This window comes from Natator depressus, chromosome 8 (genome assembly GCF_965152275.1).
Source record: "Natator depressus isolate rNatDep1 chromosome 8, rNatDep2.hap1, whole genome shotgun sequence".
Taxonomy (NCBI): Eukaryota; Metazoa; Chordata; order Testudines; family Cheloniidae; genus Natator; species Natator depressus.
The window spans coordinates 33,273,964-33,289,656 of record NC_134241.1 but is presented as its reverse complement, the minus strand read 5'-3'; the positions used below and the strand labels follow the sequence as shown (position 1 = coordinate 33,289,656).

General features: G+C 38.8%; 1 protein-coding gene across 6 annotated transcripts in view; it reads left to right on the top strand.

Annotated features, from left to right (window-relative positions):
• The window catches only part of FBXW11 (F-box and WD repeat domain containing 11), a 123,006-nt gene that overhangs the window by 104,592 nt on the left and 2,721 nt on the right, over window positions 1-15,693 (top strand). For all 6 annotated transcript variants that reach the window (XM_074960704.1, XM_074960701.1, XM_074960705.1 and 3 more), the window contains 5 exons: window positions 742-991; window positions 2,257-2,375; window positions 3,079-3,189; window positions 4,237-4,315; window positions 5,906-6,094. In XM_074960704.1, coding sequence (XP_074816805.1) covers window positions 742-991; window positions 2,257-2,375; window positions 3,079-3,189; window positions 4,237-4,315; window positions 5,906-6,067 — 721 coding nt within the window. In that variant the 3' untranslated portion in view covers window positions 6,068-6,094. The remainder of the gene's footprint in view (window positions 1-741; window positions 992-2,256; window positions 2,376-3,078; window positions 3,190-4,236; window positions 4,316-5,905; window positions 6,095-15,693) is intronic.

The window sequence follows — 15,693 nt, the reverse complement described above, 5'->3', positions numbered from 1 at the left end:
GGGTTATTCCATGATTGCCCAATATAGGGTTTCTTGCATCTTCCTCTGAAACATCTGACCACCACTGATGATAGGATACTGATGTTGGATCATTGGCCGTTCTTGTATTCTTAGGTTTAAAGTTTTATGTGATTTTAATGCTTAATAAAGGGGCTGTAGTGACAGCCCTGGAAACGGCAATGCTTGCCCCAGGTACAGCACAGTCAAAGTCATTGCAGGTTTCTTTGGCGTGTTCTGTGTTGCCTTGGCCTGGAGGAGACTTCATTCGCCATGTCCAATCAGTTCTTAATCTCTGAGAGAGCCACTTATGGTCTCTTTTGTGGTGTGGATGCCATTGCACTAAGACTTGAGGGGAGATTACCGTATCTTCGTTTCACATGAACTAGTGGACAGCCATGGGATGGCAGTAACTTCCAGTTGCTACTGACCTGGGCTTGAAGTGGCATCTTTCATATAGGTGAAAGATTTGTATCTCATTACCAGTCCTCTGTGTAATCCATTTTCAGCCTTTGCTTGATTTGTGGCCTTTATACATAAGCCTCTTTGTCTGTTAAAATGACTTCTGGAGGCAAGCCATGAGACTTAGCAACTTTGGGCAGCCAGAGATAAAATGGTTGAGGAGGGCTGTCCTCGGACTAGCAGACCACTCTTCACTGCGAACATTTCCTGTTTGTAATGTGTGTAGTCATGTCAGTTAATTCAGGATAAATTTCATTTTTCTCCTCCCCCACCCCCCACCAGAGTTTGGGATGTAAACACAGGCGAAGTTCTGAACACACTGATTCATCACAACGAGGCAGTGCTTCATCTGCGTTTCAGTAATGGCTTAATGGTGACATGTTCAAAGGACAGGTCCATTGCTGTTTGGGATATGGCATCACCTACTGATATCACCTTGCGTCGTGTGTTGGTTGGCCATCGTGCTGCTGTTAATGTTGTAGACTTCGATGACAAGTATATTGTCTCTGCATCAGGTGACAGGACCATTAAAGTAAGTTAGAAGAAAGAGCCCTGCTCTGTTTACTCAGGAAACTGCAAATCAAAATGAATGATGTGTGCCTAAAAAAAAAATTCCACTTCAAAAAAACAGAGTCGTTGAATGTGTGCTTAAAATGCAATTCCCAAATGTGTATGTGAGCAGTTCTGTGGCTATTTCTTCATCATTCATCTATCACTTCCTGTTAGATGTTAAAGCCTTTATGCAAATAACTTGACTTGTAACATTTTTTGTGGCTTCTGTCATAAAGTTATAAAGAATTTAAATTCTACTCACGATCAGGTCTTGAAATTGGCTAGAAAATTAAACATGGTACTTTTCTGTGCTTTTTTTCCAAATGATTTGTGTTTTCTATAAATTGGCTATCCTGTTCTAGACATGAAATTTATAGGCAGCCACCTTTCCCCACCATACCTTCTCCACAACTAAACCAAATTTTGCCATGTTTGAGGGATTAAAATGCTGTGTTTGGAGACCGCCAGATCATCGTAGTTACCCCAAACTTACTATACAACAAAGATGTTTCCATCCTTCCCTCCCTAGAACCACAACTGATTTAAACTGTGCCAAGAGCTTTTTGTGGCAAAGTTATGTCTGACACCTGCCAAAGGTACTGTATTCTTATGGAAAATGACCCATTAGACCCTTTACAACTTTAAATACAACTTCTTAAAAAAAATGCACAAGGATTCTAAACAATTCATTTAACATTGATCCTTGTCTTTCCACCCCCAAATGCTCTTCTCTCAGCCTCAAGTCAAGTGTGTCTGGTCTTGTCTTCAATAAGCGGTAGATAGTTGGCCATGTCAATGGTAAAAAATAGGTTAATGATATTCAGACTAGTCTTTTGTGTCGAAGCTGGTTATTTTGTGATCTGATTACTAACCAGCCAACATTTAAATTCAATCAGAATTCTAAAATTACTTGAGCAATGCTTACTTGCTTTACAAAAAGTTTAAATGTTTTTAATATTTTAAATTTATGATGATTTAGTCAATTTGAACAGATTTATGTATTATAGCAGTGTTGGGAGGACCCAGCTGGGTTTGGAGCCCCATTGTGACTCACATTGTACAAATACAAAATACACCATGGTCCTAGCCACGGAAGAGCTTACAGTCTAAGCTTTCATTCAGCTTTCCCCTCAAAGTACTTCTTCAGAGTCCTGATTTTTTTTAATGAAGTTTGAACATAATTTCTGTTTAACTTATAAAACCTCAAGCTCTCTCAAAATTGAATGTTTTTAATTTTCTCCACAGGTCTGGAGTACAAGCACATGTGAGTTTGTTCGTACTCTAAATGGGCACAAGCGTGGCATTGCATGCCTTCAGTACAGGGATCGACTAGTTGTGAGTGGTTCGTCAGACAACACCATTAGGTGCGTGGAAGACAGTTGCTAACAGCATATTGGAGAGAATGTGCATTTGCAAATGTAAAAAAGGATTTTTTTCTAGGTCTCTTGAACCTGCCGTACGGTTTAATAGCACAGTAATCTTTTAGCTTTTGATGTCTTGTCAGCATTAGAACAGGCAACCATTGCTGAGGAGAGAACAGGTAATATATAACACATACTCAAGCAAGTGCAGCTCACAAACTGGGCTTATGTCAGCATCTAAAAATGTAATTTACAAATCTTAATACAGTCTATTGAACTGAAGATCATTGGAGAAATTGGGGGTCCAATTAAAGCACCAGGTTATTTCAGTTACTACATATACCTCTGATACACATGGCTTTATGTGCAGAATAAAATGGGAGATGGATTCAGCAATAAAATTCATTTATATTGAAATAGTCACAAGCTTCCAGCCTTTACTTTTAAAATGCATTTAATTTCGAAAATGATCAATACAATTCCGTGGGGCAGACTGACTAGGAATGTGTCTGAGTTGCAGTGTACTCCCTTTTGGGGACTGTGTACAGGGGCCTCAGATGTACTTTTTTGCAATGTAGTATGGTTTTAGTTTTCAGAGAACCAATAAAGATTATATTAAAATGGAAATTGCAGTATGAGTAAGTGGATTGGAGCGCTAGTGTCACACTAGAGTTTCTCAAAGATCCATTTCTTCTGTTTTCTTAAGGTTATGGGATATTGAATGTGGTGCCTGTTTAAGAGTACTAGAAGGCCATGAAGAACTGGTTCGATGCATCAGATTTGATAACAAGAGAATTGTTAGTGGAGCCTATGACGGGTACGTGCTTCAAACATGCTTTGAGAAAGTTATTCATGTATCTCCTAGTAAAGCATACTTCTGAAAGTTCTCATCTCTAACACACATAATGAGGATTCTCTTTTGGTTTGCATCCTGCTGTCTAAGTGATCTGGTTATGACAGATCTACATGTAACCGGGGTGTCGCCCACTTCCTGTAGATTTCAATAATGCAGACTACCTATATCCTGAATGTAGCCTTTGAATATTATGTATTCTGTTTTATTCTGCAGCTCCTTCCAGTAACTTGTTTTAGGGCTCTTTAACTCTGTTCATAGGGGTAGATAGGTAGCTCTAGGTCCCTGCAGAATTAAGTATTCTACTAATCAAGTTTATATGGCTTTGCTGTACAGCACAAGCTGGTTAGAATGGGCAAATAGCTTGTCTTAAGTAGTGTCTGTTGTGAATAGACATTTCACTTCACTTGGTTTCCTCCCCATAGACATCACTCCTTGAGAAACTCCCTACTTCCCAACAGGTCTGTCCGCCTTTTTACTAGACACCAGCACTGAAACTGTATTCTGAGGACGAGGACACGCACACGCACACACGTTTGAAATTGCAGCAGCACAGTCCAGCAGAGAGGCTGTAATATTTCTGTTCTCTGATAGGAGCCTTAAAGTTAGTGGTGTGGGGCTGCTATAAGAGCATCAGGGAGCCACCTGTAAAGGAAAATGGCCTAACATTGAGTGAATTCAAGGAAACTGTACAGGGACATGGATTATCCCATTGCTTTTATTCTCCTTGTTAGCTTGTCACCTCTGGTATTGGGCTGAATTGTAGTTCAAGTGAACAGCATAGGTCTGTTGAAGGCAAGTCAGGAACTCCTTTCAACTTGAATTGGTTATTTTGATTCTACCCTTCTCCTGAGATCTGTAATCCTAAATAGATTCCCAGAGGCTGTTCTCCCTGCATTTCATCTGCAGTATGCTAGAGTTTGAGGTCTTCTCAGTTATAAGTTCATATGCAAAATATTCCTCAGATGCAGAAATGAATAATCCTGTTTATGCTCTTGTTTCATTTTATAGCAAAATTAAAGTTTGGGACTTGCAAGCTGCTCTTGACCCTCGTGCCCCAGCTAGCACACTATGCTTGCGTACATTGGTGGTATGTAAACATTGATACATTTGGGGTTTTGCACAATTATACTATTTTACATTTGGCAAAAGTGAACATTTTAATGTTAAATTTTATTGCAAATGCATCGAGTGTCTTGGGGTAGATAAGAAATTTAGCACATTCTGCAACTTCTGCTCTGTTCCCAAAGCTGGGAACAAATGAAGAGGATTGGGCATGCTGCATTGTGCAATGAATTCTTGTTGACTCTGAGCATAGAAGAAAAATTGAGCTGTTAAGCTCTTCTGGCTTGGTATTCTCAAATGGTCTAAAAATATAATCAATATGACATTGCATCCAAATCATTCTGGTTCCTGGGGTGGTATTTTAATATCAGATAAATATTGTGCCACTGGCTTTAAATAAATGGACTTCTATTAAATGGAAACAATTTGGAATACTATCAGCCTTCCTTAGCCCTTTCTCCTAATTGTAAAAATGGAAAGAATAGATGCAGGAAGGGAGGGGATCTTGTGGTGAGATTACCATAGGAACTCTAATCATTTCAAAGACTACTACCATATTTTAAGTGGCTACCTTAAATTTTTTTTTTAATTTTAATAAAGGCTTTGATTTATGGCAATAATAGGTAAATGGGTAGCTTATTGTATTGGTCATTGAATATACAGGGCATTTCATCTCCAGATTTGAAGCTTGAACCTTGTCCGAGTCAGTAGTGAGCAGAAGTCATTGCTTACATGGTATCTATTTGATGGCTTATGTGAAATGATCTTGGCTTGTCCACTTCCTGCAGAAGAGCCCGCAGCACAAAAACTGTAATTGGCTCCCTTATCAGCAGTCTTGGCATAGAGATCAAGTATGGAATGGGCAGGGGGACTCCACTGACCTCTTATTCTTTGAGTATAATTCAATTACTGTATGTAGTCACTTCAGACTCTGGTCACTGGGTTATCAGTATGGCACCTTTGGCCAGTCCTTCAAACAGTTTTAAAAAGGTACAATGCCATCACTTACTATGGTGGATCAGCAGGGCCAAGCACAGACCTTTGCAGGGTCCTGTTTACTAGTGCAAAGTCCTGGTGCCATTTTGGTATTGCTGTTTCTGCGAAGAGTTCCTGGAGGGGCCACTTTTAAAATTCTTTCTCAAGAGCGCATATTGAAACACTGCCTACTTTTACAAATAATTGGGCCTGGAATGGCTTAGGAAGTGGCTTATGGGGACTGCACAATACTTTAAGTAGCAGCACTGTTTAACATACAAAATCTTTTTGCGCAGCAGATAAACCCTGACAGCTTGTCAGGACTAGCCAGTCTTTTTTTGTTTAAGTGGCTTACTCTCAGTTGGCAGTCTGTCCAGCTTACTTGTAGTTCTTTCAGCCTTTCTCTCTCCGGTTCTCAACTTCATAGTAAAATTCATGGCCTACGCAAACTTTATATTGAAGCCACTGTATTTGCTGCAGTATTTAAATAGCAGTAATTCTTCTCAGACCTGTGTATGAACCTTAACCACCAAGTCAAAACTTTCATCTCCAATTGTGTGTCCAAATGAGTGTTTGAGTATGAAATTAGTGAAAGATGATCCATCTCCTGGCCTACTAACTGAACTCTTACTGTTTATAGGAACATTCAGGACGTGTGTTTAGACTCCAGTTTGATGAATTTCAGATCATTAGTAGTTCCCACGATGACACAATTCTGATTTGGGATTTCTTAAATGTGCAACCCAGTGCCCAGAACGAGACACGCTCTCCATCCAGAACATACACTTACATCTCCAGATAACAGTCTGCACTTTACTAGCCTCATAAGGTAAATTCTTTTATATTTGTCTCCTGTACTTGTGTATTCACTGTCATTTGCCTGGTGCTGGTCATAGTAATTTATATATCAGCTGTCACTGAGTTCTCTCAATGTATCTGCTGTTATCTGCTGTTGATGCTGCTGCTGTTTGGATCAGGAAGCCTTTGTGTTGTGGTATCAGGCTTTGATGCTTAAAGCCTGAAACAACATAGTATCTAACTCATCTTCTACATCTTCACTGCTGTTCCTCCTGCCTCTAATCAGGTAGTTGATGTACTAATCGCTATATTTTTGCAACACATTTACAACTAGGTTGTTTAAAAAGATATTCAGTTGTCATAAATCTCAAACTGAGAATCTGGCTGGATTTGATTTAAATCACTGGGCTTGTCTACATTACCCGCAGGATCGACGGGCAGTGATCGATCCAGCGGGGGTCGATTTATCACGTCTAGTCTAGACACAATAAATTGACTGTCGAGCGCTCTCCCGTCGACTCCGGTACTCCACCAGGGTGAGAGGCGCAGGCGGAGTCAACGGGGGAGCGTCAGCTGTCAACTGACCGCAGTGAAGACCCCGCGGTAAGTAGATCTAAGTACGTCAACTTCAGCTACATTATTCACGTAGCTGAAGTTGTGTAACTTAGGGTATGTCTACACTACCCACGGGATCAGCGGGTAGTGATCGATTTATCGGGGATTGATTTATCGCGTCTAGTGTAGACGGGATAAATCGATCCCCAATCGCTCTGCCGTAGACTGTACTCCACCGCGGCAAGAGGCGGAAGCGGAGTCGACAGGGGAGTGGTGGCAGTCTACCCCACACGGTGAGGACGTGAGGTAAGTCGACCTAAGATACGTCGACTTCAGCTATTCTATTCTCATAGCTGAAGTTGCATAGCTTAGGTTGACCGCTGCCGCCCCCCCCCCCCCCCCCACTCCCCGTGTAGACCAGGCCTTAGATCGATTTCTCTCTCCCCCCCCCCCCCCCCCCCCATGAAGACCAGACCACTAGTCAGGAAGACTCTATTTAATCATGGATTTCTACATAAAAGTGCATTCTTGTTGGTTGTTATAACCTTAATATATTTTCTTCACAACTCAGAGATGGATATAGGTTTCATTTTTTAGAAGGTACACACTATAAATTTTTAAGTGATTTATTTTGAAAACTTCAGATTAGTTTTACAGCTATATCAGAAAATGATATTTCATTTGCCAAAGGTAATTGAAGCATATATTTATGAAGCCATTGGGAGATGAACTATCTCTAATTCAACAGGTTAATCATTAATATTTGGAGGATTTTCTTGCCATGCTGTATTAGGAGGAGAACATCACCAGACAGACATTTTTAAATTGTTTTATTTAACTAAAACAACATCATTATGTATTCTAGATTTTTTTCTTCAACAGCAAACATATATTTTAACAAAACAAGCATATGAATTTTTGAATTTACTTAAACATTCAAGTTTTTTAAAATTAGGTTTGTTTCTGTTAAAATTGTTTTGAACTAAAATAGTTAAATGAAATTTAAAAAAAAAAAACACAAAAATTAAATAGACTATGTCAGCCAGGTCAACATGAGAAACTTAATATATTGGCTTCTGCAGCTAACTCAGTCCTCTTCACCTTCATTTTCCTGTTTGTTCATAATCTGGAAAAGGAAAACAAGCTTTCCTGCTTTTTCAGGTCCCAAACGATTTCTCAATTTGGAATGAATTAGTCCAAAGAAAGAAAACATTCTTTCTACACCAGCAGAAGAAGCTACTGCTCTTAAAACTGAGATTATCACTGCAACAGTCTCTGAATCCAAGTGCCTAAGTGACTGCCACCAGTTCACTGGTGTGACTTTCTTTACAACATCATCAGGAAACATATATTTCTTGAATGGTTCACGCTTAGCTCTGAAGTTTATTATAGTTGGCATTATGGAAGGATGGTCACTGGATGTCCATGTCATAGCCAGCTCTTCTTCAGCAGTTAAGGTTTGACCCTGGTACAGCGTATTGAGAATATTTGCAAGAAAATGAGCTGGAGATAAGTGCTTCTCATTCTTTTTTTTTAAATGCTTGTAATTTAACTCTGTCATTGCATATTTCTCTTTTTAAGATCTCACTCAGTTCTTTCCAAATTTCAACAGCATCAGCAATAAAACAGCGATTTCCCTGCATTTTGTTCAAGGCTACAGAAATAGGCTTCGGGGTACTCAGCATGTGTTCAACATTTTTCTTAAGCCGAATGTCAAGAACTTTGCCTGTGATAGTACCATCTATTTTTTCCACGATTTTGTTCACAAACTGTCATCAGATTAGGCCAGTTCTTGATCTAGTGCTCAAATAGTCCACTACTGAGTTCCATCGCACGTCTTGTGGGAGAGTTAGCTTGGTTCCTCCCACTTTTTTCAGAGCAGCTGCTGCAAAGTGGTTGTTACGGAAGTATTTTGCAATTTCAACATTAGCCTTTGTTTCTGGAACACTGAAGTCTGAAGGAAGTGCATCAAATGAGCACTACAACTGTATGTTATTAGCTTGGGACTCTCTTCTAAATAATTTCTTTTCATCTTGGATACATTTGCAGCATTGTCTGTGACCAAGCTGCGTACTAGATGTTTGAATTTTTTTTCACCGTTTGTTATAGCTTTTTCTGTTACTTCTTGTAAGTATTCTGCTGTGTGTGCATTTCCTGATGTAAGGTAGACATTCCCTTCTTCTGTTGTCACACAAGCACATACAACAGGATCATTGTGGACATTGCTCCACCCATGAAGACTCAGGTTAACAATTTTACCATCTAGACCTTTTGCACACTGCTCAGTTTCTTTTTCATACACTTTATCCAGCAATTGCCTGCGACATCTGCTCTGTTGGGTGGACTGTATCCTGGTCTTAATGACTGAACCATGTTAATGAAGCATGGGTTCTCAATCATACGGAAAGGAGAGTTTGTTGCATAAACAAACTGGGCAATTTTTTCATCAGTTACCTCTTTTTGTAATCTGCTGGTTCTTATTACAAACTTATCTGTGGTTGTTTCTGGATGATGGAGATTTGTTTTCCTTTTTGCTACAGGTGATATACTGTGGCTGTGTGACATACATGATGTGACTGACACACTATAGAAAGTGATGGTGATCTTGAAGGTGGATAGTCTTCAGAATCCTGTATGTTGAGGATGGATTCTCCTAAACATAATAAGTCAATGCATTTATTTAATTATTATTACCATACTGCTCATTTAGTATTACTCATTGCATTCACTGACACTTGGTACTACTTGAAAGGTGAAATTATAAAAGGAAGAAGATCTGCCTATTTCAGCTCTTTATTTATCACAACTGCATCTAAAATGATAGTACCGGAGAGTAACAACTATATTTTTTCTTCAAACATGAGAATTTGAGAATAATCCAGAAGGAAGATAGGCAGCCCTTAAGAAAGCAGTATGTAATCAAAAAAGTTTACAAACCTGAAGATCCTGCATGTTCAGACATGCTCTTTTCATCACCTTCAACGCAGCTTCCTCCTGAGAAGGAACACTTCTCCTGATGTTGTTTCATTCAGGCAACCAGGCCTTGCATTTCTTTTTGCACTGTTTGTGTTTTACATGCATGCCTGTCTTACCCACCGGTAGAGGAACTTCATTAAACTATTCCCAGACTGGGTCTCTTTTATGGCCTGCTGCCATTATAGGTTTTCCTTTCTATTGAGAGAATGGTATGGGAGTTCTCAAATCAGTGAAGCCTACACTCAGAAAGACCTCAAGACTTCTGGAATACGCTGCTCAAACAGTTTCACTTTTGTTTCTGCTGCCTGTCCCTCCCTTCTCACATTTATCTCCGGACTTCTTCTCCTTGTCCAGATCTATTCCACCCCCAGCAATCTTCTATTCGTTGAACTTTTTGAAACTTTGCACTTTTAGAGAGAGGTAAGGGATTGACTCTGTGTACACAAATTTGCAGAGGAACAATAGAGTGGAGGTCTGTTATTTCTCACCTCTGTACATTATTTATTTATTTTATTTAAAAACATTTTTGCTGTTAACAAGCATGTTATCTCTGGAGACACAAATCCACAGTTTGAGAACTGCAGTGTTATCTTCTAGACTGAGCACTGAGTCCCATTGGGTACATAGAAAGATTAACCTAAATAATCTATACAGAAGTCCCTGGAACCCCATAAGATTGAGTCCCTAATCCATGAACTATTGGAACTCACTTACAAAACTTTTCTTAAACATTACATGAATATATTGTCTCATACTATAGAATTAGAATTTATTATCCCTATTCCATGTTGAGACATTATAGCTCAAAGGTATATCTTAATTAAAACGATCTTTAGATAGGTTTTTTCCTTCAAAAAGCATTTTATCATAAATCCAATTTAAATTAAAAAAATCTATTTAATTTTTTTAAAAAAAATCAATAATTTTTATCCACCTTGCTGAGAGTGATGTTAAACCAAAGGTTCTAAACTGTCACAGTTTAAAAGTTTCTACAATTTAAAAATAACCTATGTTTTTACCATTAATTTTAACGACTGTCCATCAGAATTTTTATTGGGTACTTTTGGCAAGTATGCTGTGCCTCCTACCTGCACATTTTCTGGTTAGAAATGGGAGGATTCTTTCAGAGCCTAAAGCTTATCACGTAGTGTGTGTGAGGAACCTCAGATCCAGTAACTAGACTGAGGACACTGGGAGTTGGGACTTTCAGAAGTTCTCAAAGCTGTCCTGATGTTGCTGTGAGTTTAACCCTTTATTTCAATGGAGAGCAGTGTAAGGCCAACATGAAGCACTTTTCAATATTCCAGCCTCAGATTCTTTCCTGGGCTGTTCTGCTGACTCTTTGTGAATTTGGGCATGTCACATAATGCCACTTTCTACATTAGTAGTATGGAGATGAGAGATTTTTTGCAGAGCAGATCTGCCCTTTGTCAGAGAACATAAAGTGACCTGTACGCCAAGATTTTCTTTTACCTTCTTTGGGTGCTGTGAGCCTTAATGATCTATAGCACTTTAAAATGCTTCCTGTGGAAACTGTTATATAATGGAGGCATGCTTGTAAATTACAGTAACATTGAAAAAAGTATTCTTGCACATAACAGGCCACAACTTTCTATGAACTTTTAGAGTTCAATTAGATTGTGCTCCTCATTGAGGCTTTTATCTTTCTGTTTCTGGGACTAGCCAGCACTGCCCATCAGTCTCCAGTAAACTGAGATGTATGCCATTTTGACTAATATTCATCATAAATGACAATTCCCTGTGATAACCACAAGTAATAAAAAAATGTTTTCAAAAGGATAAAATACATCATGTTAGGAAGAGTTTGAAGCCATCAGAAGAGACTCACATGAAGTTTGACTGTTTCCATTTCTCTGCAATAGTCAATATATATTTAGTTGTCTAAGTATATTGGGTAAAAACTCTGCTGTAGATCTATTTGCTAGACCAGTGGAGTATTTTTCTTATGTCATTCATGTGGTTGCCAACAGTTGCACTTCATACTACAGATACCCCTCCGACTTATGCAATTGTTCCGTTCCGGAAAGCCTTGCGTAACTCGAATTTTGCATAAGTTGGAAACGTATACCTGTACGTTACGCAAATATTTCCGCAACTTGAAAAAGCTATTTCTGGCTTATGGAACTTTTTCCGTCAGTGCGAATTTGCGTAAGTCGGGTCTTGCATAACCTGGGGAGCGTCTGTATATATAGCAGTGAATGTTGAGACTTGGAAGCAGAGGTTGCCTTACCAGGTCAGACCCAAAGCCCATACAGTCCAATATCCTGTCTCTGAAAGTGGCCAGTACCAGATGCTTTAGAGGAAGATCAGACACCTCACAGAGTACAATTATGGAGTAAGCTTGCCCATAGGGCAATTTTTTTTTCTTACCAGAGGTGATTAGTAGTAGTGTGGCGTATGCCCGAAATCATGAGGTTTTATCTCTTTTAAAAAGTGTTTTCCTATCAAATGTAACTGGGTAGTTTCGTCCATATAAATGAGAGAGACAAGGTAGGTGAGGTAATATCTTTTATTGGAGCAGCTTCTGTTGATGAGAGAGACAAGCTTTCGAGCTACACAACAGAAGTTGGTCCAATAAAAAAAATTACCTCACCCACCTTGCTTCTCTAATATCCTGGGACCAACACGACTACAACAACACTGCATTCCATATGAATGTCTCTTCCTGCTTTAAGTCTTGGTAAGCTCATGGCCTTGATATTTTGTAACCATGAGTTCCACAAGTTATTTCATTGTTTGCAGAAGACCTTTGATATTTTCTAGGGGGTAGTAGTCTTGTTAGTGAAATGTTTTTTTTTCTTTGCCTCATGAAATTCCATTTTGTGTTTGTTGAGATGTAAATCATTATAAATTGCAGTTCTTCCCACTTGCATGCCTCAGGAAAATGTTGGCAGCCTATTAAACTAATAACAGATCTCATGAACATTCCAAAGAGAGAGAGGCTGGTTTATTCCATCCACCTGAACCCAGTGACCCATTTCCCTTCCTCTGGGGGTACCAGATTGGTCTGGAGTGCCCTCAACCCCCTGAGTGGAGAAGGACAGAAAGAGGGCCAGGGTAGGCTGGGCTTCCTCAACACCCAGGAGCCAGCAATCCATCCCCTATAGAATAACAGCCGTCTCCTGCTTCCTGTTACAGGAAGGGGTAGCTCAAGGGGTAGCAGTATGTGCTGCAATGCTGAAGGCTCAGTGTTCAAGCTCCATTGACAATGCATGGCTATTAATTGTTTACCCTTTTCCTTAAAAAAAGAAAACAAAAAACCTCAAAGAAATGAGCAAATTTTTTTAAAAAAGGTTAGAAAATTAAGTTGCAAATCAGTCACTCGAATTAAGAAATGTCAGTTTTATGGTTGCCCACACAATCTTTAATTATGCGGTCTCTAAATGGGAGTGCCTAATTTAGCTTTCCTACACCATTCATTAATTTGAGTACATCTATCTTCTGTTAACTTCCATTCTAAATAATATTAATCATCTAAACACTGTAATAAGAAGAAGTTAAGTGTTGGCTAAAGGAAACTGTAGAAGTACATGAACAAGCTTTGAGAAATTAAGAATTGTGCTACAAGACAGCTAAAGGTTAGCATGCATAAAACATGCATAAAACTCCCTTATTGGCCGTTTATACTCTCCTTAAAGGAGAAGACCAGAGGTCTGAAAAAAGACCAGAGGTCTGTCTGCTAAATTCATTTTGTGTACCAGGTCGGCAACAAGCTTAAAAGGAATGTCAGCCTGGCCAGGAGAATGGGCAGTTTCAGAGCCCCTATTAGCTAGTTCCTTCAGCACTGCCCACCTGTGGCTTACAGTGTTTGAAAATTCATATTTGTTTGAATTGTTGCAATATTACTGCAGTGCCTTCAGTGATGGTGTTGGCCTACCTAAAGTTGCCACTGGTTTTGCTTCTAAGGATGTGATCAGACTCCTGTTAAAATGGATAAAAACTACCATTGGCTTTAATGGGAGTTGGATCAAGCCTAAAGGAATTGCATTCGCCATAAACAGGGCAACTTTCATATTACAGCTTTCATGGGTCAGTATTTGGGAGACAGCAAATGCTAACCATGTGCTTTACACCCTCCCCAAACAATTTCCTTTTTTCTGATTGATTGAAGCCTTTAGAACAATCCACCTGGTGGGAAAACCACACTTTCTTAGTGACAAAATAAAACAATCCACCAGCTGACATGTACCAATTACATATATTTTCCCCACAGCAAGGTATAGATAGTTTTGAATGGCTTAAAGGTTGTGCTGAAATATGATTGGGAGGGTTATATTACCTTCCAATCATGGAAGCACTATCATATTTTTCATGCCAGTCGGAAGTATAAATACATAGGCATCTAAAAGTCCAGTATAGTTTATTTCAATTCACTCCTATGCATTTTATTCCATTTGGTCAGCAGTGCACCAGTCTCATGACTTATTTTCACTCTTTCTCTTGCCCCCTCACTTGCAAACTCACTTTGATTATGGTAAGATTTGTTGGTGCAAAATGAAATGTTTTTGGCACTGTTAGCAACTTCCCTGCAGATTCCATACATTTAACACAGTTTGGAGCAGTTTATATGTCTGACTTGTCCCATTACACAGAGAACTGAAAACATGCAAAGCTGCATATCCTTGTAGTTGACTAGTCTTGGTAGTTATGTAATTGTTTCTTGGAAACCACACAGTGTCATTTTCCTGAATTTTTTCATAATCAGAAATCAAAAACAAATCTACATAAAATATATCACTGTAAAATATCCAGTATTTTGTTATATTTAATGGAACAATTGTATATGCTCCCAAACACTGTACGTCTCTGCGTTCTCAAAAGAAGCTTTGTACCCATTTTTACAAGTCTCCGAATGTGTATGCCTCTTCAAAGTGAATCATTTTTGACAGCACTGGCAGGGGGTTATAAGAAAGTTTTATTGCCTTCTGTTGAATTCCTTTTGTTTATTGTAACATGATAAAAATTGTTACCATATGATAGTCTAATATTCTTATATTTAAGCACTGGGGGAAAAAAGATGTTTTAAACTTTCAGCTATGAAAGTCTCATGAATAGAGCAGTTCATCAAAGTCTGCAGCATGTTTTTTGGGAATGGAAAGTGAAATTTAACCTTAGATTTAATTATTTTAAGCTTAATTACAGTAAGAATTTTCAGTTTGGAAAAGCTATTTAATCAAACAGTGTAATCATATAACTGTGTGAAAAGGTAGCTCTTGTGGAAATATTCTAATTATCTGATTTGTGGGCTCATTTCTCAAGATCATTAAGTCTCATTTTCATGTATAAATATAACAAGTAACTGAACTTAATAGTCCTATTAAAATAGAATAAAGGATAGTTTACATGGTTAGATTGATTTTTAAAAAAAAGTGAATGGTTTCACAAGCCAATTTTCCTAATACAACTATTTAGACCTATGATTAAAAATTCAATCCAACCAGATATAACCTATGTATATTTGTAATGAAAATGGATAATATTTAGGTGACTTCTGTATAGTGTTGTGTGGTGTGGAGAAGAGGAGGGTTGTTTCCTGAGGTGTGTTAAGAGTAGGTTGAAATTCCATAAGGTAAGTTTCAACCTTGAACGAGGCCTGTTGTGCCAACTACTACACTTCCTCCTCCTCCCCTGCCAGTCTGTCCCTAAAGACCTAGCAAAGACTTTTGTTTTATATCACGTGTAAGGAAAAGGTCAGTTTAATTCAAAGTTGCTATGTTTATCGGGCTGAATTTTCAAAAGCTTAAAAGGGTGCAAATCCCAATCTGTTTACAAATCTGATTTAAAGTATGGTCCAAGTTCCACAATCAATAGAATTAAAATGATGCCCTATAGTGGTGGTATTGTCACCTCTTGAGCCTCTAAGGGTATGTCTGCTCTGCAATTAGAAACCTGTGTCTGGCCCATGCCAGCGGACTCTGGCTTGCAGGGCTCAGACTAAGGATCTCTTTAATTGCGATGTAGGCGCTTGAGACCCTGATCAGTGGGCCAACTGTGGGTGTCTAATTGCAGTGTAGACGTACCCTGTACTGATTGCATCATTCTAAAGGAACGCTGGTCCCTTTAGCACTTTTGTTCTAC